At 38.0% G+C, this 26,847-nt stretch overlaps 1 protein-coding gene across 1 annotated transcript in view; it reads right to left on the bottom strand.

Annotated features, from left to right (window-relative positions):
* itfg1 (integrin alpha FG-GAP repeat containing 1) overlaps positions 1-26,847 on the bottom strand; it is a 129,935-nt gene that overhangs the window by 95,702 nt on the left and 7,386 nt on the right. The window contains exon 7 of the mRNA XM_039693448.2: positions 4,803-4,852. Within this exon, the coding sequence (XP_039549382.2) occupies positions 4,803-4,852 (50 nt within the window). The remainder of the gene's footprint in view (positions 1-4,802; positions 4,853-26,847) is intronic.

The raw sequence follows: 26,847 nt of genomic DNA, 5'->3' as shown, positions 1-26,847 counted from the left end.
AAATGCTGAACCTCGCAGTTAGACGATCATTAACAAACAGAATGCATTCTGATGTAACAGCCGCTACGCATTTTAAGAGATTTATGCAGCGAATAGCGTCAATTAATTGTTTTTCAACAAAATAGCTCTTGCTGCTGTACCATAACCATGTTTAATCCCAGGCTGTTTAACAAGCAGAGCAGAGAGAGGAAACTCCAGAGTAAATAAATAAATAGAGAAGGACAGAATAAATGAGCCTCCCTCTGGTCTTACTACATGCGTGTATTTTAAACATATATTAAAAACACATAAATATAGCAGGGCTGCAAGATAATGGTTAAACTGATTATCTTTAAACTGATACGTTAAACCGATTTTGTTTGCTCAAAAATAGTTTGAGGAATTTTCCTCAAAAACTAAAACAGTGAAGTTCCAAATATTAATTACAGTAATTTTTATATCTCAAAACACACTTCTGTATTGTTGTACACACTATTATTGTTGCATAAATTCACTTATGCAACAAAGGTTGCATACGAGAATTTATTCAGCAAACACAATTACAAACAATTAAGCCTAGATTTATTAGAGTTTGTCACTAAGAAGCTTTTTTCATTAAGAGTTTGTCACTGAAAATATTCTGTCCCATCAAATAGCACAAACAGCCTCTTGAAAGAACAGAGACTGGCTGTATTCTTTAATTCAATGTAATGGAGATCACTAAACTCTAACATGTTTGTCCGTGTTTTCAGATCACCCATTTTTTATTTATTTTTATTTTTTAAATGGTGAAAATGGTAGCCTGGCAAGCCAGAACTATCAAGACGTTAGGTCTGGGAACTCACAATTGGCATACCTCAATCCGAGGGGCGGGATAAAAGGTTGTCTTTCAATATCCCTCTGCACGCAATAGGACAGTGCCACAACCAACCAGAGCAACGAACGGCTGTGGATGAGTGAGTCCAATGCGTTTTCTCTCCAGCGGAGCAAGTTGATATTAAACTTTTGCCATATCCTGTCGTCAAAACTCCGAACACATCTTCCTTTTTTAAGAAAAATTTAAGTGACGTTCTCTTAACTTAAGTCATCCAGACTTGCGGCCAAATTCGAATCGAAAGACCGCTGTTCGCCAGCAGCATCTTGTTTGTTTTTAAGTAGCAGGGAATTCACCTATGGAAATCACGGCGCAGAACAGTCACAACTCTGTGATTGTGATGTGATTGGCCGGACCAGAGTTTGGTTTTTCCACTTCGAAAGCCAATGGAGAGTTGCTAGACCACACTTTGCTGCAAAATAATTTTTGCTGCCCCTAGGGTGCGTCTAGATTTCTAGGCTATGAAAATGGTGGATCGTCCTGTGATCATTTTGAGAAATCGCTTTGATTTTTTTAATATGCATGTCTGTATGACATCAGGATCCTCTATCATTAACAGATCTCATAAAAGAGGAGCTAAATCTATCCTGTGCCTTGACAGGAGAACAATATTACTATCTACGCTCTATACATCCAGAGGTCTGAAGTCTGATATTATATACATATTGTAGAGTAAGCGCATAAAGATGGCCTGATTGAGGCTTTGGATTGTAAACACAGGCTGCTGGTGGATCATGTGGCTCTTGTGCGACTGACACAACACGTGTGGCGTGTGGTTTTGGTGTGGCGGCCATGATTGGGATCATGAGGTTAGCACATATGAATGCATTAATGTTCCAAGGGCAGTCATAATTACACAGTCATGGTGTTTTCACCAAATGGCAGGTTAACTCTATAACTTAAACCAAGGAAAAACGAATAATTGACTAAGCTAAAGAATCAGAGGGTTAACATTTTCTGTCTTGTTTGGTCGGGCGGCTCCGTCTAGCTGCTGAAATGACTGATGGCGTCTTGTATTACAGTAATGGCTTTGCATGGAGTCTACAGCTGAAGCTTTTCAATTTAAACAAACACTGGAGCTGCTGTGTGCGCGTGTGTATAATCAGGGTTGGGAATAAGTGTTTAAGGAGTGCGAGAGGAAAGTAATTAAAACGGAGTGTGCTACAGGAAGCAGAGGGCACTGGCCTGTGACCAAAGACTGTTAACTCCAAAACCTCACAGTAAATAGTGGCAGGACTACTGCGGTTTTACTGGGAGACATTTCCCTGTAAACGTGTGTGTGTGTGTGTGTGTGCGCAAGTACAATTGTGAATGTGTGTTTGTTTATGTGTGTAAGAGACAGTAATCAAAGGCTAGTCACCAATCAGCTGTGTTTTTCATTCGGATCCGTTAAGCCTCTTTCAAGGAATATGAACTAAGCAGAGTCTAAAATGGCTGCTGCCTCAGATGTGATTAGCAATCGCCCATCGCTCCCCCTCTTTAATCATCCACCCACTTATCTCCTCCTTTTCTTTATTTCCATCCTGCCTGTCTGTCTTCACAGCATGTCATTTTATCCATCCCTGCATTTGTCACCAGCCCCACGCTCTCAGAATGAAATGATGAGGAGCCCTGCGGGAGGAGGAGAGGCAATCTAACCTGACTCCCTCCCTCTGTATCTTTGAAGCGCCATGGACTCGTGCGACGCAGGGAAAGAATAGAGGGCACGGGGAAATGCTTCCGGAAAAGCTGCAGTGCTTTAAGAAGACGCACGCTGACCTTTTACAGTCGGCTTGGGTCACTGCGGCACATTGCAATTCTCTCTCTCTCGCTCACAGTGTGCAACTATTTATCATCTGCTATTTCTGTAGTTTCCCACCTGCTCAGAGATGCTCCTTTATGGAACTCTGTGTCTACTTCTTTCACCTTTGATATGCTAGTTTTATTTCTACTTTAAGTCTTTCCATCCATTTTGCTGCCTGTCATAACACTTTCTTTTCTGACCTCTGACTCTGTGTTCTTCAGGCTCTCACACACTAAAAACAACTCTGACTAATGTCGAAGCTGTGACCTAGAATTTAGCGCACATGGAAGACCACACATGCATTCCTGAATTGAGTTACATTCCTTTCTCACCATAACTTCCTTTCTCTCTCTCTCTCTACCTTTATATACACTACCATTCAAAAGTCTGTTGTATGATTTTGTTTTAAAGAAATGAATACATTGTTCAAAGAGGACAAAATAAATTAATCAAAAGTGACAGTAATGCCATTTATAATGTTACAAAATATTTCTATTTTAAATAAATGTTCTTTTTTTGAACTTTTAATTAATCAAAAAACAACTGATTTCAACTGATAATAATGAGAAATGTTTCTTGGGCAGCAAATCAGCATTTTAGAATGATTTCTGAAGGATCATGTGACACTGAAGACTAGAGTAATGATGCTGAACATACAGCTTTCACAATGACATCACAGGAATAAAATAAATTAAAACAGACAACAGTTATTTTTAATTGTAACAATATTTTACAAGTAAAAACGAGAGTTTAAGTGGCAAAAAAACAAACACTTTAATTACCATATAGCAAGGAACATTATAAAACATTTCTGTTAGAGTCCATCTGACTAAAATTAACAGAATTTTAACAAAAGTTAGCTATTTTTGCACATATTTAACAGCAAAAACCTAGACTATAAACAACCACCTGCAATCCAGTTTAACATCAAATATTCACATCAAAAACTGCTGTGAATATTTCAATTTGGTTAGTTATTCTTTTCAATGCAAACATGCCTTATTCACAAGAGTGTTCTGATTAAATGTCACTGCCGCAGAAATAATTGATTAAAAAAAGAGGTACTTGTGTTCATTTTCTATTAATCATGGGAGCTATCTGCCAAATAAGGGAAAGGATTGCTATAACTTGGTGCATATGCAGACATGTGGTGTAGTAGAATGCATTGAGTGTTTTAAAGAGCAGATTTAGATGCAGATCGCTGTGATGAGTAATGTTGTATGGTTTCAGTAAAGTAAAGTAAGCCAGATTGAGGTGGGCTGCTTCATCCCTGATAATCACCACGCAAACTGCTAATTTCTTTGTGGCCGTTACCTGATATGCATAACGCTTTAGCTAATCTTTGCGAAGACAACACTAGCCACGTTTCCATTACAGATTTGTGCAAAACTTCTGCGATTTTTTCTAAATATCGATAAAAAAACGATTGCGAAAAGACAGCGTTTCCATTAACCGAGGTAAAAAAACAAAACATAAAACATATAACACATTTTCTTTCTCTCGCGATAAGTCATTCCAAAAATCAGGGCAAATATATATAAATAAATATATATATATATATATATATATATATACATATATACATATACACACACATATATCAGAGCCACCGCACTAGATATTATTGTTAATGGAAGGAGACGTGGCGTGTTATCCAAGCATTAATGGCAAGGAAAGACCCTTATACTGTGAATGGCACATATGAGGTGTTTCTCTTTTCTGGTTCAAGGTCTTGATTGGCATTTCTTTGAGGTTTAGAATCCAGTATTCCTGTAATTCTTTTTTCTTTTATGAATTTAATAAAGAATTATGTTTCATATTTGGTCCAAACACACTGCACCTTCTTAGTCAGTTGACTGTAAATGTGCAAAAACTGTTTCCATTGCAGTTTTGCAAAATATCCCTTTTTTGAATTGCCTAAAAAAAACACCTCATGCGAGTGTAAAAACTTTTTTTCGATAAACGGGAGTTTTCGCGAAATTGACATGTTTCCATTTCGTACGTATTTTCAATTCGCAATTTCAATTTGCGCAATTTGAAGGGTAACGGACACGTGGGTACTGACAGCCCATGCAAATGAATGACTGCATGCAGTGGGAATTCCCTCCTAAATGTTAATACACTAGTGTTAAAGATTAAAGGAAAGGAAGTAATGCTCTAATCTACCTTATTGATCCAGGTCTCAAATTCATTTGATTCGGTGGTGAGGAGCAAATCTGTGAGAAAAGAGAGACAAAGAGAGAGAGATCATTAGTTAGTTCACAAATGACCAGACTTCCTTGTTTTGAGAGAATGATTCTGAAGTTAGTAATGCATTGAGTGTGAGAGCCATCATCATCATCATCATCATCATCATCATCAGGTGGAAGTAAAGATTCCTGTGTCAGAAAGAGAAACGGACCAGTGCCATCTTGCTGGCAGCAGTGGCTCCTCGTTCAGTCCTGTCTCACACATAGTATTGCACAGTAAGAGACTTCATCAAACAAATGGGGATGTGAAAATGGAAGCAGATAATCGGCAAGCAGATTAACACAACAGACAATGAATGGAAGGATACTGACAAAAGCACAGCTGAACCAAGGAGATCGAAACCAGAACTCATGAACTAAGTGTATTGACATAAACACAAGCCCAGCTGTGAAACTGAACCTGAGCTCAATATAAACCGGGTCCCACCTCCAGTTTGTGTCTTCAGAATTCAGACCATTTCAGTTGTTCAATACATCGATGTTGTTCCCTACATCACCATTATGACTTGTGTGATTTCATCTGTTGTGTGTCCTTCTCTCACTAACCAGAACAGACCACATGTATTATCAAGCATGATTCCCTTGACAGAGTCCAACATGGAGTTATTACACTGATTGACGTAGAAGAGTGCTGTAATTTTCTCTTGCTGTCGATGTTCTTCTTTCCTATTGTTTGATGGCTTCATTTTAGAGCCCAGAGTCTTGTTGGAGATGGAGCATGAAGTAACAGGCTCATGTTATTTTTCATGAAACTTACACTGCTTCAAACACAGTAGTCAACGCTTCAGATGTGCGAGGGTGAGGAAAAAAATGCATGAAGACAAGAAACAGAAAGAGACAGACAGTTATAGCATGTAAAACAGGAGTTTCTTTACTCTTTTGAACAAACAAATTCAATGTTTTAAAACATGTGTCCGTCCACACAGAGTAAACAAAAGAGTTAAGAAGTGAAACACTATCACAGCCAATAAGAACATACTTGATGTTTAATAGATTTGTGAACTAATGATATTTCAGCGAGGACAGGGATACATGGCTATCACTTTTCAGCCATCTTAGTTAACCTCTAATCCTTCTAATCCAAGAACAAAGACACATTACATCGTTATACTACTGTTTGATTTGAAGCAACAGCATTTTTTGCCCCACTTTAATAAAAAGACTGTATACCAAAATGTTTCATTCCTATCTATATGAATGAGACAAATTGCAACAGGCAATTGGTTAAGCTCTGGTGTCCTAGATGTGCATTTGGGATTACACATGTGCATTGGCTTTTACCAAAATTAAATGCATATTTTAAGGCAAATTGAGCATAAAAAACATTTATTGGACAGTTAATGTCAGCTAATTTGATTAATATTAAACATTGACCACAGAGAAAAGAAAATGCTACCAAGGAGCATGAAATGGCTCTTTAAGAGGGACTGTTCCTTCCCAACATTTAAAATTCTGTCATTATTCACTCACTCTCATGTCATTCAAAACCTGCATGTCTAACATTCTTTTGCAGAAAAGAAAAATTGTTTCAATGTGTTTATTTTGTTAATAGAAATGGAAGTCAATGGTCACCACATATCGGTTACCTAACGTAACCTCAGTTCTCTCTAGAAGATGAAACGGGTATTTTGTAAGTTAGCTTACGCTATGGGGAAAGATTCATCTTTTGGAGATATTAAAGCCAAAATTAACCTTCATTTTTTTATTCATTGTCAACACAGTGTAGCCGCTAGCAGACCAAGAGCAGACTTACATTCATAACCTGACCATATGAGGCTATTTTGGCCGTGTGACAAAGTGGGCAGAGAGCAGGCGTGGACACGGACTTGAGGCCACTTTTCCAACATTCCAACAATCGAGTGGCATTTGCCAGCTTTATGAGAGTGGTCTCTGTGAGTGACACGGGGAGTGTTTTGCTTGTGTGTAGGGGTGAACACTGAGATGTGGGCACTTTTTCTACACATAAACCACCATCCGCTTTGGCCGGAAAACCAGACTGATGTGCGAGCGGCGACTGGGGTGCATTAGAAAGCGTGAGTGGGGCACTTACATGGGCGCAGCGCGCGAGCCCTCGGTGCTGGAATACAGTGGCTTGCTGACAGCGATGGCTGGCTGTTTCACATGTGTCATCCCGATTGCTTTGAATGGGGAACGTTTTGTGATAACGTTTTGATGCACAAGCAGCGCCGGGGGTGAATTGCTTATTAGTAAGTGTGAGCACTCGTGAGTGGGCACGTAACTTACATTTACAGTCAGAAGCAGAATAGCCATTCTGTGAAGCACGAGCAGCGTCGGAGAAAAGAGTTTATTAGTAAGCGTGAGTGGGCGCGTAACTTGCATTCATAATCTGACCAATATGACACTAGATCGGCATTTGCCATCACAAAGGGGAGATGAACTGAGAAATCAAATTTTTCTTGAGCTTTTGACATCTAAGAGGTCATCATATTATAAGAATATCCTGTAAGTTTCAGAACTGAAAACATCCTTGTTAGTCCAATAAAAGCTTTTATTGACACCAGCCCCAGCAAACGACTCGTTTTTAAAAGTGGGGAACTATGACGTCAAAGGGGTTAAAACACCACCCCCGCAGAAGAAGATCAACTCCTACTTCAACATGACATCATGACTTTTGCGTAAACATACACGCCACTTTCGAGTCAAGTGGCGTGTTATCTCTACGCATTTTGAGCTATCCGAGTGTATGCGTGTATGTCTACGCCATTAATGTCCGAGTGATTCCGCGTGTCTGTACACACGCCGTCAAATGTCCGCGCGAAACGAAGCAAAATGTAGATCTACATATGGGGAGCGATCTTTTTTTTTCCTAGGTAGGGGAACAGTCATAAATGCCATTAACCCCAGTGACGGATAGGTTTAGGGACGGGTTGAGGTAAGTCATATATTTATATATACAGTAATAACGTTAAGTCAACGGCGTTCATAAACACGCTGAAAAGCGATTATGCATCTTGATAGCACGCCAAAAATGGAAATACGAATTGGAGTGTCATACACACGCTACTTCATGAGATCAGTCTGCCTACTTTTAGCCCCGCCCACCAATTCACGCATTACACGCATAGCTAAATAACATAGGCCTACCTCGTGATGACAAACCGGAAAGCTACAGAGGAATACAAAATATTTTGCAGTGCCTGTTTGTGGAAGTAGACAGTCGCTGCATAAGCTTCCTCTGGATTCCAATAGGACTGCAAAACTTTGTTTTTAATGAAGTTCCAACCGATGAGGTAAAACCGTCTGTTCGCTTCATTTCACTGAGGATTGTAAACAAGACTGGATTTTCTGACCGATTAAGAGTAAAGAACGGTGCTGTGCCGTCTATATTGGATCTGACAGGAATTGTGCAACACACGGACTCTGGGTCGAACATGTATGGGCGAATTATTTCCGGTTGCCATTTTACAACATTGAAGTTTTCAAAACAGTTTTCCCCACGTACACCGACGAGGTGAGTTGAAAAACTCATTTTAATATGCAAAACTGTTATCCACTCACAGCAGTGGGCGTTTACTTCCAGGTCTTCAGTGCGAGAAGCCCATTAAAAATCAAGTGTTTCTGAGCTGGGGTGAAAGCTAGGGTAGAAAATAGCTTATTACTTATTCATTTTGATGTTTTTGAACGCAAAAACCAAGCGAACGTCATAATTTCACCTCAAACAACAATATAATAAAATTTAAAAAGCCAGTTCATGACCCCTTTAAGAAGGTGGGCTCTGTGAGTGTGAGAGACACGGGGGGTATCGTGCTTACGTGTAGGGGTGAACACTGAGACGTGGGCAAATTCTCTACACACAGGACACCAACGGCGTGAGCCGGATAACCAGGCGCAGCAGACATTATGCAACCTGTTTCTAAGGGGACTGACAGGGTGAGATATTTCGACGGCGGTCCGACAGAGGTGGGACTCTTGGAAGGACTTCACATGCTCACGTTACTGCAAGGATGGAGGCTGAGCTGGACGCTGGGTAGCGCTTCACGCAGGAGGCTGATCACGTGAGCGGTCTACAGCTGAGCTGGAGTGTCGCTCCTTAAATCCGTGGCAGCTGGATCCGGGCCTTTCTCCCCTTCTTGGTGGCATCGTCCACTTGGGAGGGTGTCGAGGAGACACGTGAGTGGAGTCTTACGACCATTCTGGTGGGCAAAGACATAATGAGGGCCCTTCATTGGGCGAGACTTCACGACAGGCTCAGTGGTAGGCTGCTGCAGTTGCCGCAGGGCCGCCAATGAGCACGCTAGACAGCATGCTCTAGGTCTGCTAGCTGCTGCACTGCGTTGACAAAATATACAAAAATTATCATTTTTTCACTTCAATTTCTCAAAGATGAATCTTTCCCCGTAGCCCAAGCTAACTTACGCAACACGAGAGAACCTCTCGTAAGAGAACTGTTTAGTTACATTTTTAAAAAAAATCTTGATTTCTGCTGATGAAAGTCATACAGTTTTGGAATGATGTCAGGATGAGGAAATTATGACAGCATTTTATTTTGGGGGTGACTTATTCCTGAGTGAGGCTGTGTAAGTTTTAAAACTAGTGTCATGAGGTGGGCCGGTACAGATGTTTGAAGCCATTAGATTAGAGAAATAAAGAGTAGATACTGAACTTAAGAGCTTGTGCTTGGATGTAAACCTTTGTCCTCTGCTTCTCATTTTGTCCTTTTTCTGGTACTCTCAAAAAAAAAAAACTTTTTCCTTTGCCTCGTTCTTTCTCTCTCTCTCTCTCTCTCTCTCTCTCTCTCTCTCTCTCTCTCTCTCTCTCTCTCTCAGTAAAGTGGTGTTCCCTGTGGTAGTGGAGTGCTCGCTGACGGTGGCTGATGAGGTGCGGAATAAACAGCTTCATTAATCAGACTTAGAGTAGTGGCACTGGTACAGTCAGCTGATTACACTCAGGTCTGGGGCCTTGCAGACACACCCAGCCATAAACACATTCTCTCACACACTATCACAAAAATCACACACACAAACATACTATCACAAAAATCACACACTTTCACAAAAATTATGCACACTATCTCTCTCTCTCTCTCTCTTTCTCTCTCTCTCTCTCTCTCTCTCTCTCTCTCTCTCTCTCTCTCTCTCTCTCTCTCTCTCTCTCTCTCTCTCTCTCTCTCACACACACACACACACACTTCTCTGTGTATATTATCATAAACCAACACCTACTCCAAAGAATTTATGCTGATGTGTAAAAATAGCAAATTTCATTTTAAGTATCAACTACAAAAGCTTAAGCATCTAACACATTCTGCAGTTTGACAAGTGAAAAGCTAACATGATGACCCTGAACATTTTTTCCTCTTCCAGACTGCCATTTTGAAATAACAATATTTACAATCTGGCAAATCTGGCATTGGATGAGTTTTGCTTAATTTAGAATGTTTTATTATTATCAGTTATTTCAACATTTCTCTCACTATTGATTTGTGTGAATGCCATCAGCGATTAATGTAATCAATAATTTTAGTTAGAAGGAATAAATTGTATCTAACTACCTAAACAGTCTGCAGTGGATGGACTTAAAACACGTGTCAGCTAAAAAGTAACCCTAACCCTTACTTCTACAAAATTAAAAAGCATAAAATTTTGATAATGACAGTGCTAGACATATTGAATATGTGCATTTCAAAGGCTGAAGCAGACACTCTCAAAATTCTTTCAGAAACAACTTCACTTTCACTAAAACACATTTGTTTCTCAAGGCCAGTTTCAACCAATTTAAATTGGTTTCTTGTAAAAAATTTAAGAAAGATGGCCTCATGTAGTATGGCCATGGACCCCCACTCAGCGTTCACCGTCTGATATATGTTTTTTTCAAGAATGGCAAGAGCTGTCTAAAACAGACACCTCTAATCTGTCTGATATGATCATCAGTCTGATACAGTGCTATGCTGGTCCAACATTTTGTTTACAAGGCAGCAAGCTACTACAATGGACACCAAAGGAGCTGTATTCGACACAGTCTGGAGGGAAAATAAAATAAAATTTCAATTAAACACCCATTGGCAGTTTTCAGGAATTAATATAGCAATGATGCTGCATTCACATGAGGGTAGGAAAGCTCTGGAAACCAAAGGGATCACTCTAGTCATTTGAAAGAAACGCTAGATTAGTTGCAGAACATGTTTTGTTGTATTTAAATGCCTCCATCATTGAAACCAATCGGCACACAGAATCAACCATCCTTTCAGACACAAATGTCCGGTTTAATTGGTTAATCAGAAGAGCTGGAGAACATAACAGAGAGTAATGTGAATCTCAGACAATTAATCAAAATAATTTGATTATACATGTTGCAGTAATGTACTAAAATATGCCTTGATTAGCACTCCGATTCACTTCATGCAGGTGACTCAGTTGCTATGCAATCTCACTTTCCCAGCTTGCTATGGGAACATGTATGGCATCTTGTGCAGAATGTGCACATTATTTGTTTACTGTTTTTCTTTTTACATTACACAGCTGGCACATTCCCTCCATTAAGGTATTAATATTTGAGAAAGCCGTCAGAGTTAAATAATTGAGGAGCGCCTTCACATTATGTGTCATGTTAGACAGAGGGGAGGGAAATCTACATACATTATATGTGAAGTGTTAATAAAACATTACACAGAGTGATTTTTAGAGGCCATTCAGAGAAAACAAATAAAAATTACACGACACTAAAGTTAAAGACAATCGTCAAATCTGATTAAAGAAATAAATATATGCAAAAACAAGCTGTCTAATGTTCAATTTGTTGAACCACTGAATGCCAATGAAAAAAGCGCCACTTCTGAGCATGAAACACTACTGTCACAAAATTCACTTTGCATAAAGAAACATTGTTACTATTCAGGCTATATAAAGCTTATCTTACAAGCTACAAAACAATGTTATGCTAAAATCACTGTGCCTCTATTTTCCGGCACACACAAAGCCAGTCGTGTCGCCAGAAGGAAAAATGAGACAGATCTCATTTATCTTCCACCATCACATGTCGAACAAAATGGCAAGTGGAATAATGACAATAGCATCCCAAAAAAAGTGATTACGTAATTTTTCAAACATTCATAAAATATTAGGGGGGGGGGGGGGGGGGGGGTGAACCACACATATTTAAACTAGCTAACGTGCATGGCAAATAGTGGTGGGCGGTATGACCGAAACTCAGTTTCATGTTAACTAATTTTATTTCACGGACACGGTAAAGAAATATTTCACAATATGGTTATTTATGTATAGTTATTCTATAAAAAATATCTTTGTATAATAAACAAACCCTTTCTCTAGAAATGAAAAGTACTTCACCTTGTTTGATTTTTCTTTTATTTGGTAAATTATTTCTTTGGTAAACTATTTTGATAGCTAAATATAGTTAACAAAACACACTCATCAACCTTTAGATGAACTGCCTCCAACTGACTGATGTTAAATACAACTTATATGTACAATTAAACTTTAAATAAAGTGTTGATGAATATTTTTTTCAATCTCATGTTATTGCTATTATCAGTCAGTTTATAATATCTGAATATTTTATAATGAACTATTCTATTCATAATAAATAAGTTACTTCCTTTTAATTTTGAAGGAAATTAGTAATACTAGTTATGTTTAAAAGTGTTCCCGGTACATTTTTGCCATATCATTTTAAGGAGCTTGTTTTGCTCTTTTTGTTATATCCGGCAACCGTCACCTGGAGCTTTAATCAAGAGAAGGTCAAGTTCAGAAGTGATTGGAGAGCAACAGTATGAAAACCGAACAGTGTTGACTAAGTGGCCAAGTTTAAATTATTATTTAAATTATTAAATTATTAGACAACTTGTAACTGCGTCATTATTTGACCATAGCCGGGTGAACACTGACACACCGCGCTCCCTCTCAGTGTGTGTACATGCGCCGCGCGCATCTTCTGCATCAGTAAAATGCAATCGGTTAATTTAAGTATCAAGTTGTAATCAAGTATCGAAGTATCAAAGGAAGATTTTAATCAGCTGGTTTAGTGTGGGCAATTGTTTAGAATTAGAAATCTATAACTCGCACAGCATATTTAGTAATTTTGCCTCATTTTGCATTCGCTTTAACAAGCAGGTTGTTCAGTAAGACAGCAACTGCTTGCGTGTCATGCTGAAGCGATTTTCGTGTTTAAGAAGTAATTATACATAGGAGACAGAAAGATGCAGATAACTATACATTATTTAAAGTTAATTCGGTAACACTTTATAATAACTACTAATAATCATTAGTTAAGCATGAGTAAACCATTAATTCATCATTCATAAAGCATTAATAGACATTAATAAGCAGTTCATAAATACAGCTATAAATGCTTTCTTCTTGATTTAAAAGCATATCTATAATTTGTTTAATAATTGTATTTTCATCCTTTATTAATGATCAATTTATCATTTCTAAATGAAGAATTGCATTTTTTATTAACCAGTTATTTAAGAGTTTTCAGTGGTTCATACGATTACTTAGAGCGAGTAAGTAAATGATTAATAAACTATTTAAATGTACATTCATACATCTTATTATTCAGACATATACTGATGGTAACTTAATGTGTTAATAAATGCTTTATTAACATGTATTAATGCTGTAATTAAGGGTTAATTTGGGTAGTTATAAAGCATTTAGTAGTGGTCAGTTGACTATGTTCGTGAGCTCATCTAAAGTGCGGACTATTCAGGCCTTGTAAAGCATTTTTAAAGGCTGTTAAATATTTCTATGTTCTGTATCACTGTGTTGTGTTTGTTACATTTTACTGTTTAGAAGATTGACGAGTCTTTAAATCGCCTTTATAAATGCTTTACAAAGCATGAATAGTCCTCACTTTAGATTAGGTCACAAAAATAGTTAACTAACCACTACTAAATGCTTTATAACTACCTGTATTTACTACATTTACTTACACTTTCTAAGTGATCTTATGAATGACTGACAACTCTTAAACAACTGGTTTGGAAATAATGCTATACTTCATTTAGAAATTATTAATTGATCATTAACAAAGTATGAAAATACAATCATTAAACGCATTATAGATATGCTTATAAATCAAGAAAAAACATGTATAGCTGTATTTATAAACTGCATATTAATGTCTATTAATGTTTTATAAATGATGAATTAACTGTTTACTCATGCTTAACTAATGATTAATAGCGTGCAGTTATTATAAAGTGTTACTGTTAATTCTATTCGTTACAATATTGATATATGTTGTTAAGTAAGCTTCATGGTATCCCCGTTGCAAGCATGCACTCCTCTAAACTGTAGCCTACTGGTGATGCACTTTCCCCCTGAAAATATCAAGTTAACGACAACCCTTTAGAAAATGTAATTCCTTTGTGGATCATCTTGATCTGCTTTCACCATATTTCTTCGACAATTCTCAGTGTTTCAGTTTCACGCACGCTGCATGCAGTTAACCACGGCAATTTATGTCGTGGAATACACGAAAAAAAAAAATTTAAAAATCTGTTACGGTCGACATTTTCTATCGCAGTAACGACATATATTATACCGTCATACCGCCCAGCCCTACAAATCTGTGATACTGTGGGTCACAGCGGGTGCTTGTGCATTTGGAGGGGGAAATTTTGGAGAGGGAACAGTTTTCAATTATATCTAATGACAAAATTGAAACGAGCACCCAGTAAGAAGCACAGCAGTGGCCTGTACTCTTTCAACCGAGAAATGTTTGAGAATGACTATTTTCTAACTGCCTTTCCTGAGGCATTATGGGTAACAGCAGATACACAGGCACTCCGGGAAGAAGAGACAGGCGAGAAGAGATGCAAGAGCATCTGTCTCCAAAACTCCTTCAACTTTTAGTGCTATCCTTTCCAACACCCTCGTATTCAGAGCAAAGGGAAGGAAGAAGAGAGAGCAAAGCGAACATGTTCAGCAGCCGACATGTGACAACAAGAGGAGAGTGAAAAGAAGGAAATGAGCGAGAAAGCGAGATCAATAAAATCTACTCAGTTCCTGTGAGACCTTGTTCGCACAGCATTATATTGTTTTGTAAGTTCAAAAAATCAAATCCAGGCAGCATCACAACATGCAGAACACTTACACTGGAGTAAGGTCACAAACAACGGCAGAATGGTTCAGTGGGCTATCGAGCAGTTTTCTACCATGATATGGTATAATGTAGATTGTAATGTAGCTTTTGAAGACAGACTTTAATAATGCTCTAATTTTAGCAACATGTCACTTCCAGGAAAATTATTCTGAGACATGAAGAACTGTGAAGGAGGACAATTTTAAGGATGGTCTCCTCAAAAAATAACTAAAATATACTCCTTATAAAAAATACTTCTAATAAGTAAAATATAATAATAACTAAGGGTGTTGAAATTAATTGTTTCCGTGATGCATCATGATGCGGACGTGGATGATTCTGCATCGATGCAGTAATAGACCATAATCGATTGTAGCCTACTGACGTTTCTCTGACGTCATTCAACACACACACTTCTCACACTAGTGTAAAATGGCAGAGGGAGGTGAAACCAAGGGGTAAGTCTCCCCGGAGGCCTCCATTGGCTAACAAGCCTTCACCTATCTGTTAACATTCCATTGACTCCCATTCATTTTGGCGTCACTTTGACAGAGAATAACTTTCCATCTGACACATTTAAAGACTCCATTTGTCCATTGTTTATTTCTAAAGAAACACGACAATGTATAAAAGGCTCCATTACCTTGTATCTTACATTATGGCCCCATAGAAGCAGTTTTCGTAAAATAGGCTAACGATTGTCTCTGTCGCACAGTAGAGAAATTACTGTATAGACAGAAGTAGAAGCTTCCACGCAATCGGGGGGACGTGGAGGCATAAAGTCAAGGGAGAAGCCCATAGAGAGTCATAAAGTTGCTCCTGCAGCTGCTCATGGACAGCTAATACTCACGATATCCGGCTCTGCAAGATTCGGAAGAGAATGATTCAGATTGCTCTTGGCACAGCTACAAGAAGACGTACAACTGTGAGACAGGTTTCTCACATCACATTTACGTCATCAAGCTCACTGTGAGCCTGCGCAGTGCGCTTGGCAATCAGGAAGTGAGTGCTTCTAATTGACTTTTCTCCGTTGAAGTCTATTGGGTCGCTGTGTCCATTTCTTTTACCGTCTATGGGCTAAACACAAAAGCGAGTAATAAAAAAATACACAGTATTTTAACATTTACAGCCTGCGAGCATGTGCGTACGTGCGAGTGTGCGTTATTAAAGGACAACTCCGGCGCAAAATGAACCTTTAGTCTAATTGCACATTGTTACCTAGTCAACCGTTATCTGAGATTTGTTTTCATGATTGCCGAATGTAAATAGTTTTATCTCTAAAAACAGTTTAGCCTATAACGCTAGTATAATGCTAGTATATAGGGCATAGAGTAATGACAAATAAAAATCGCTTGTTATTACCACTAAAAAGGCTCAAAATAGCCCCACACTAACACGACAGCATAAAAAGAGTCCCTACATTCAAACCGAAGCATTGAGAACTTTGTCAGTGTCCATACAGTTTAATAAGCAGATGTTTTATACACACAGTAAATTTTGCGAATTCAGGAAGAAGCCATCTTGGAAAAATAGTCTCTACCAGTCGATCTACGAACGCCGATCCAAGTGCGCTGGTGAGATGTGAATAAGGTGATAAGGTGAGCGCGAACAGTAGGCTACGTGTACATATTGAAGACAAGTAAACGGTTTGTGTTTGTGTTTCTTCTGGAAACAACGGATCATATGAGATTCTGCACAGTTCAGCGCACTTGGATCGGTGTTCGTAGATCGACTGGTAGAGACTATTTTTCAAAGATGGCTTCTTCCTGTATTCGCGAAATTTACTGTGTGTATAAAATATCTTCTTATTAAACTGTGTGGACACTGACAAAGTTCTCAACGCTTCGGTTTGAATGTAGGGACCCTTGTTATGCTGTCGTTTTGGTGTGGGGCTATTTTGAGCCTTGTTAGTGGTAATAACAAGCGATTTTTATTTGTCATTACTCTATGCCCTATATACTAGCATTGTACTAGCGTTATAGGCTAAACTGCTTTTAGAGATAAAACTATTTACATTCGGCAATCATGAAAACAAATCTCAGATAACGGTTGACTAGGTAGCAATGTGTAATTAGACCAAAGGTTCATTTTGCGCCGGAGTTGTCCTTTAACTTAAAGGGTTAGTTTACCCAAAAAAGAAAGTTGTCATTAATTACTCACCCTCATGTCGTTCCAAATCCGTAAGACCTTCGTTTATCTTCGGGAACACAAATTTATGATTTATGAAAATGATGAAAAATCTTTTTGATTAAATCTGAGTGCTTTCTGTCCGTTCATTGACACATTGAACTTTTAAAGGCCCAAAAAAGAGAAGAAAGGGGCAAAAATCTTGCTTTGACGATCGGTTTACGCTCAAGCCGTTTATGACCATACTCCGATAAAGGAAAACGGTTTAACATGTTTTACAAGATGATGTGCATTGTCAGCCTATTATTAAGCATTATTGGGTTAAGAACATGCATGTAGACACACTCACTGATGTGTATGTTGCATGTTGTAGAAGGGCTGAAAAACATCAAGCTATTTCATAAGCTATAAGATTGAGGAGATTACCCCTTCTTTGTAAAGCGCCTGGAGTGCCGAGAAAAGCGCTATACAGATGTAATGAATTATTATTATTATTATTATTATTATTATTATATCACCCAGTAGGCTTGTCACGATAATTTGAGATAACACTGTGATCACATACTGCAGTCTAATGCAGAAATGCACACATTTTTTGTTTCTTTTGCCAGTGCAGGCAAGCTTACACAGTATGATACAAATATAATACACAAGTATTAATACTTGGAACATTAAATTCACTTCATTCTAAGCAGTAGAGGAAATCTTGCATATTTTTAACGTTTCATATTCATTGCGAAAAATGACTTCTGCACTTGAGGTGGCTGGATTACAACATATTCCACAACAAAATTCACTTTCTTATACTACAACTGAATTACATTCTCGTTTCAGCAGACAGATCCACCTCTCCAACAACAGACTCTCTCACACACACACCTAACAGACCTTTCACATATAACACACATAAACAGAAATGTCCTTTAAAAGACATCTTCACACTTCCACACATCATTCGATCTTTCTCTCCCACTAAGATTGTTCCATTACCGTGGAAGTTTCCTAGTCGGGGGCCAAATGCTATAGCTTGAAGAGAACACATAATATCCTTCAACAGCTTGATTCTCCAACAGAGAGTGAAACACAACATAATGGACTTCCATTGCTATTCTCAGTTGTCATCTATGCAGTTTGGGATATGCATTTTTGTCAGCTTTAATTAATTAAAAAAAAATCATAAGCACCCATTTCACTCTTACTTGGCTTTTTGCATAACTAAAAGACTATTTTTATATTCTAGCTTCCAAAAACTTCTAGATCACATTTGCATATACCTTTCACAATCGGTTAATACATTATCCTGACAAACTCAATGCTGATGAGAGGAAGTCATGATGGATTTTGTCACAGAGTGCATCGAACCGTCTGTCTGTCAAACATGCAGGGATATGATGTGGGTGCAATATTTCAGCATGAGAGCGAAACCCGGATACCCCAAACACCGTTCTATTTCACAGATACGAGGAGGCGGTTTCCATGCCAACAGAGATAAGCACACACAGTACCTTCCACCCCAAAAGTAACATATAGCTCACAAAAATGTTGACAGCAGGGTTGTGATGATTTGTTGTTTGTGTGCATGAGTTACTCTACAGCTGCTCTCTGTCTGCCATTAAATCAGACAATAAGCATCTAATATAGTGACTTCCAAACCAGGAGGCACTTGAAAATCAATTTTGAAATTTGAATTTTGTTAAACCAATTAAAACACACAACATTATATCTATAAAGTTTTTACTTTATAATTTTAAAGTATAGAATTACATACAATTTGATTGCATTTAATTACTTCTTTAAAAAAAAACAGTGCACTCTGGGTTCAGATATTTGTGTGAAGGAAATACATTTATGATATGCATTTATACTTTCTTACACTTCACCACAACCCTCTTTCCTATTTTTGTCACATTAAAAGTCTAAGATAATTAAAATAATATCAAAGTAAATAATAGTATGCAGTTAGAGTGCTTTAGGTAAATAGGAAGCTAACAAGTGTGCTTTTATATATACACAAAAAGTCATATGTATAAAAAAAAAAAATCTATTTCTATGAAAGCCAGAGCTGCTGACAGTCACCTTGAGAGATCTCCAGGAACACTTACGGTATTTCACAAGAGTGTATATTCAAAAACACATTACTGTAAGATGCAAGGACAGCACGGCTATGTTGGGAATAGCACACTACTATTACTACACTATAGCATATTCACTGCTGCAAATTGTCTGTAAATGCAGATTCTGAATAACCTAGTACATTTGCCAAAAAGTGCTAAATTATTTTATTTAAATAATTATATTTTCAAAATGCATTCATACAAAATGCATTTATTTTTTTTTAAAATCAGTAAAAGGTATGAACATGATTTAGATATAGTTAAATGTGGAACAAGAAAGTTAAATTTTGCCTGTTAAAATGTATGAGACTGGTTTACATCTAATCAATTGAAATTTTTGATGACAAATATGTTCACGTGGTTATTTACACAATTAGTTTATCTGTACCATTACATAAATCTTAGTCAGACAAATATGCATCCCATTTGAACGCAATACCCGGAAGCGTTTTGCGTCGGGCAGTTCTTTGCCTCCACGTCGTGCATTAAAATCGTTTAACGCACAGCTAGCTGAGCTTTATTCTGCTTATACCATGGTCATTTGCCAGCATTGACAAGTTAAAGGGATAGTTCACTTTGAAATTGATTTGTGGTACGTTTTAGCTTACCTTAAGGGCATCCAAGATGTAGGTGTCTTTGTTTCCGCAGTAGTTTACATTTTTTATATTTTTAGGTCAAACCATTCTTGTCTGTCAGTCATATAATGAAGGTCTATGGTCACCACCTCAAAGAGCATGCACAGAGAAGTCCAAATTAAACATGATTTAATGACTCGTAAATGTAAGTACACATTGACACCGTGTCCTAACTACACGCAACGCGATAAAATTCCAGCGACAGCAAGTGTGTCTGTCCCCACTAGACGCGACGCGACTGTGAGATGCCACACATTCAGAACCGCGTGTGAGCCTATGGTGTGAGCAGAGTCTCTCTGTGAAAGCACACTGTTGGCCCGCACTCGCATTGAAAATGGGTAAGGACATAATCAAATCAAGAAATAACATTATTAAAAATCAAAACATTTACAAAATATACTCATTGACTAATTTTGTTATGAAGTACAGTTGTATGTTTGCATAGAATTCATTTTGAACGCTGTATACATGCTTTCAAAATCTGAGGTAAATTATCCGTTATCGCTTGTGGCACAGTGACCTATTTTTTACCAAAAATAAATAATGTATACTCATAACCAGTGTACTTTCTTCATTCTGTCAGCCGCGACGTCGCAGAAATAGGAACCGTTTCTAAATTAGAAACTTTGCGTGTCGCCGTCGCGTCTGGTTAGGACAAAAACTCTGATTAACATGGAAAAGATACCTTTTATCGCGTGTTGTGGCGTCGCGTGTAGTTAGGACACGGTGTGATGGCCTAAAATACGAAACAAGTGCTTTGTGTGAGAAAACGAACAGTATTTATATCGTTTTTACCTCTTGTTCCCATATATAAATACTGTTCGTTTTCTCACACAAACTACTCGTTTCGTGTCTTAGGCCATCAATGTGTCCTTACATTTACGAGTCATTAAATCAGTGCCGAAATGCTCATTAAGTGCTATCCGAGAGCAGCTCTGGAGATGTTCATATTGTAAGGCAGCAGATGCTTGAAACACCATGAGCATTACGTGTACTTGAGTAAGTAGTAGACGAAACAGCGCTGTTCATTCACAAAGACACACGCAAAACAAGCAGATTATATATATATATATATATATATATATATATATATATATAGCAATATTTTTGCACGTTTTATATTCACAGACACTAGGCCATGTAGTGATCTGATTTATTGTACAGTTCTAATTTAAGTTTATTTATCTATCCATTAATTTGCGTGTTTTACGCGATATCTGCATTAAATTCCATTCTCATGATTGGAGTGGATTCCCTCTGTATCACTGAAATCATACGGCCTTAAACATAAACATGACATACTTTTATCTGCACAGTGGAATGGTGATCTCGAATATAGAAATATTTACAAATGCAAGTTATTTTGACCTAATATTCAAGATTTCAGGGTACTGTTTCACTTATTATTTTTGAACATGGGTAGTATACAGCAAGCTATTTAAGTATTTTATGCACAGGAGGTATGCCATTGTATACATAGCCCATGTTAAATATGGAGGCTAAAAAAAAAGCAGGTTTTCATGAGACAAAAGCATATCAGCTCTGAATGACAAAAGAGAGGAAAGCAAAGGTGCTGATTGGTAGTTAATTACGATGCATTCACAACTTCTGGGCTCTCGTTAGTTCCAAACAATGCTGACATGCTGCACACCAAATGATCTCCATTATCATCGGCTCGCCTGCCGTGAGCAACTTCCTCCGCCTCTGAGGCACCATGCCGTCAGAGCTAGTGAATCCAATGCTTTCTGTCCCAGCACATGCCAAAAAAAGTAAGAAAGAGAAGCCAGAGCACATTATGAGCTGGAAGTTTTGAATTCTGAAAGATACAGGATGTTTTCAGAGTACAATGATCTCCATCATTGTAAAAGATGAATGGAAAAAGAGATGCCTCATGAAATTAACCCTTTAAATTTAGATACAGCTGCAACATCAAACATTCAACAAATCATGCCACCAATGATAGCTCCAAGCTAACCAAACCTCCAGTCTGTCCACTGTCTGAAGGCATCAGAACAGAAGGCCCATCTTATATGTGGTTTGGCTGATGCAGCTGGACTGTTTCTAGATCTTTCTCCTGAGATTCAAAAGGTGGAACGCTACTTATTTCTACAGCTGTTCCTCAGCCAACCATCCATGACTCCATCTCTCATGCCCTTGAGAGAGTCAATAAGCCACACTAGGCTGTCCTAAAGGGCCGAAACGTTGTCGATGAGATCAGACGATCACGACTTTAGGATGACAGGTGAATGAGACTTTGATAAATAGGCTAATGACAGAATGGAGTGTTTTGAGAGTGACAAGACTGTAAAGTGAGCTGGAAGAAACAAAGCTAAAGGACTTTGGACTGTCCTTTCAATGGAAAAGCTCTAAGAGGTTCTGCTGTCTTTAACCTCTCATCTGAGGACAGCCTTTGACATTATCAGAAAAAAAGTCACTCAACACTGAAACAGATACCCCATCCAAATGACATCCACATGGCAGACGTAAAGCGTTTCTGACACTGCAAATGACACCTTGAGCCAGGACACGGACACCAAAACAGCTTGCACCATGGTAATGTACTGACAGAGGCAGTTCAGCAAATCTGTAATTACATTCCTGTGAAGACTTCATCCTGAATTCTAAAGTCATGCTGACACCATGTCAATCCTTCTTTCTGATGGAAGGCCATAGGCTATATCCTCTGAGATTAGCACAGCATGGTCCCACTATAATCAGTAAGGTGCACTATTCACTTCAAACAGGTCATGAGGCGTAAACAGAGAAATAAAAAAAGACAGAGAAAAAAAAAATGAAAGAAAGCTGCCTCTTTCTCAAGGTCCTTCATCAGAGTCGTCTCTGCACGATGCCTTAGCTATGAGCATCACAATCTCTTTCTACCATTATAACACACACACACACACACACACACACACACACACAGACACAAACCTTAGCCCAGGAAAACATAAAAATTGGGGTGTTTCATGCATCCTGAATCTGAATCCATCCTGACGTTTCATTTGCCGACTCGAGATGCACTTCAGAAGACATAAACTCTCTGTATGGAAAATATATAATGAAACTCAGTGAGTTACTGAAAGGATAACAGAGATCCAAAAGGTTTTTCATGCAACCACCCAGTTTCAGCTTGTTAACAGACTCATATGCGCCACCAACATTTTGTAGATCTAGCGGGTCCCTGACTGAGGATTTCTTCACAGTATGTTGAGAATGGAACTAAATGAATATTGAATGGAATTAATCTCAGAGGAAACAAACTTCATCTAGCAGGCAGTCAGCAAATGTATAGGGAAAAAACTTTTGAGGGTGGGTTCAGCATAATGTTAAGCAGGGCATTGAATCCAGGACAAGAGAAGAATTGAAACCTATAAATAGATGCTCATGCTACATAAGCCAATATCTAAGCCAACAAATCCGGCATGTTTCTCTAACCCTGTTTTTTTTTTTTTTTTTTTCTTCCCCAAAGCACTTCATTCATGAGCATGGCAGTACTGGCACAAAATGGAGAGATGCTATTCTGAGGGGTTATAATCTTATAAAACCATTACGAGAACAACATAGGTGGAGTGGAAGGGATTATGCCAACACCACATACTCCTTATTCCATTTCGCTCTCATTATGCTGGCAGAGAGAGAGAAACGGGAAAAGCAGCCCAACTTATTGCACTAACAAGCTTAGATGCCACTGTGCAGCATTTTGTATAAGCATCAGTCTGTTTTTGTTGGAACACAAAATAAAACAGTCACATGGTGAGGAAATTTGTGGGATGCAGAGATGTTCATAAAATGTCACATTTTAACATAAAAAAATTGAAATGGCGTGCCATGTCATTGCGGGAAGCAACGACGTCAAACCTTGTGTGATGAGTTAATGCTCCATGTTTGAAAATTTAGAGTAAATAACAATATACATTTTAAAGTTATATTACATTTACACCTTCAATCTAGTGACACTAAAAATGCCACTTACATTTCACTTAAGAAGTAGTGATAACTAAAACATATCTGTTTTTTATTCAATTTTAAAACATTCATAAAGCGTTTCCTATTTGATGCATAAATCAGATATTGTTGATTCATTTAGGGGAATAAATTACATGAGCTCAGTGTCTGTTTTTTTCACATTGCAAAGTAGTCAAATTGGCGTGCATGATTAATAGTAGTGGCGTAACCTCATTACACACTGCATACAGCTGGGTGAGGAGGATAACAAAAATGCATTTGCATTCACATCTTCATTATATTAGGTCAAAATCTGTCTCAGACTTCCTCAAGAGTGTTTTCAGTGATGTGATGACATTGCGTCTTCCGGCCTATTTAGACGTTAATTGTTTCTCATGGGGACGTCTGTAAAAATACATTTGCATGGCTTTTCTATGGAAGGTAAATATTTAACTTTTTAACTAATTTTATATTACACTAATTTATATAATACTGTATATATTTTAAAATTGTATTGGATAACCTTTTGCAGCCATAACTTTTGTTTTAAAAGTCGAAATACCGTGGATAAAGAGCTTCAAAATTCAGCATTTTATCTTTAGAACGGAAAAATAAAAGAACACAGGCTTCGATCAACTTATTGTAAGGGTGAACTATCCCGACTAGACATCACATATTTGGAGCGGTCTACCACCAGGTACACCAGTATGTATATGTGCCATTGTGAAATCTCTCTTTCCCACCAGTTCTGCACAAGCTACTGAATATAAACATACATGCCTAGCCAGCGAAGACACACCAACATAATGCAAGTAATCATAATAGTTTTAAACAAGCACCCAGAGCACAAACAAAATGCCAAAAAAAAAAGTGTGTGGGTGGATAAAACTGGCCCCGGGGTGGCTGACAGTGAAAGAGAAGAGCGAGATGGAGATAGTGGGAGAAAGAGAATCTGAGCCAGCTCAAGCAGGTTACTGAGTCTTCTGGGACATGAATCCATTTAAACAGGCTCTTCCATTAGCTACAGCCACTAATTGAGTGAAGGACAAATAAAGTTGCAGTCCTTTTAAAAAAAAAATGCTTGATTAATAAACACTGAACTTAATTAGGTTTGGTGCCTCTATCTTATCTGTTAGTGTTAAGCATATCTACTCTTCAGGAAGAGATTAACATTGGATATCAACTGTGTGGAACAACTTCAGCTCAGTATCAACAACACATCTGCTCCCTCGACTTTTATTTATCATGTAAATACTACAACTTAGCTCTTTGATTTACTGCCAACTGTCTGGAAGGCACCATATATCAGTTCTGTTCCTCTGAGCATGTTTACTGCTTATAAAACCGGGAGGCAGTGAGAAGACATACATATTGAAAAATAATGAGATCTCTACCCACATTGTTTCAAGCTATTTGTCAGTAAAGCTGTACCAGGTCTGTACAAGGAGGAACACCCAGTCATTGTGTTATCCACCTGCTATGTTCTAGCAGACGTCTCTTGGCTGACATTATACAATAAGCTTCATGGAAATGACTCCAAATCTTGATGGGTCTAAATTTATCCCTGTTAAAGAGTGGCATTGTCCTGCATCGACTGCAAAATCCAGCTACTTTTTTGGATGTGGATGTGGATGATTCTCTTTTTGCAAAAACATAAATGAAAAGGCATTAAAGTCCCATTGGAAAAACAATAAAAAGCACTGAGAGGGACAGCACATGATCACACCCATTTGGCCTAATGTAGCCTAAATATTCAACTGAGAGTGTTAGTCTGGAAGACTGCTACAGATAATGATTTGATGAACTTCCCACTTCAGCAGTCCGCTAATGTGGAAAATCTGTTTCCTTTACATTGCACGACAATTAACTCGCCGCTCACTGTCAGAGAGATTTCAAGTCTAATTGGCTGCAGTTTGGAGCATTGCAACACAAGGTTGCTTAGCAACCAGTCAGAAGGCAGAGTTTGTGTCTTTTGTGCGTATTCGCGCATAATGACATTTATAATTATTTGGCAATTACTCCGTTTTTTAACGAGGCTGCACACTCTGAATCCGGGGGTTATCGAGGAGATTATGAAGATGTGAAAATGCGATCCAGATGCCAGTGGCATCTCTATGTTGATGGAGAGATACATAAAACAGAAGAAGAAGAAGAAAAAAAGTAATAAAAATTCGCCAGAAGGACTTATTCATGTATGGGGCTTATCCATGTTCATTTTGCTGCTATCCTCTTTACCATTGCTTTGGCTACACGGCATACACGCAGTAACAAAATATTGTTTGTTTAACTTAAAGTGAGTTACATGTGAGTTAGATTAAAATTTTTAGTTCATTTACATTTTTTAGTTAATACAATGGAGATTGGTTTAATATACGAAAACTCAAAATATGTTATCCCATCCATATGTTATGTCATCTAAGTTGATTATGACAATAGAAAAAAAAAATGCGATAAATCATGAAACTTTTTTTACAGTACACATTAGCCATACCTGAGCCATCAGAGCTGCTCAAGCACAGCAGCATTAGCCTATAGGGACAAATTTAACTCTACTTGATCATTCTTTTTGTCTAAGTAATTGCTGATAATAAACCACTAAAGCCAGACATCAGATAAGGTGAAATTAATGCAGAGCCTGTAGATTTCCAAATAAGAGGGAGATTTCACATTGAGGCGCAGGTTAAAGGCTGGACATCCCACTTTAAAGGGTTAGTTCACCCAAAAATGAAAATTCTGTCAGTAATTACTCACTCTCATGTTGTTCCAACCCCGTAAGACTTTCGTTCATCTTCGGAACACAAATAAAGATATTTTTCATTAAATCTGAGAGCTGGATCACTCCTGCATACTAGTCCATAGGCTTCTTGAGGAATTGAAACTTGCCGGGCTCGAAAAGTTATTAAAGACATCGTTAAAATAGTCCAAGTGACAACAGTGGCTCAATCTTAAGTTTATCAAACGACGAGAACAATTTTTGTGCGCAAAAAACATAAAAAATAACGACTTTATTTCAACTATTCATTTCCTTTTCTCTCTGCCTCGAGTCAGGTTACTAGTTTAATAGCGTAAGCTT

This window comes from Pimephales promelas, chromosome 1 (genome assembly GCF_988280905.1).
Source record: "Pimephales promelas chromosome 1, fPimPro1.hap1.1, whole genome shotgun sequence".
NCBI lineage: Eukaryota > Metazoa > Chordata > Actinopteri > Cypriniformes > Leuciscidae > Pimephales > Pimephales promelas.
The sequence above is the reverse complement of the archived record's forward strand: the minus strand, read 5'-3'. Positions and strand labels throughout refer to the sequence as shown.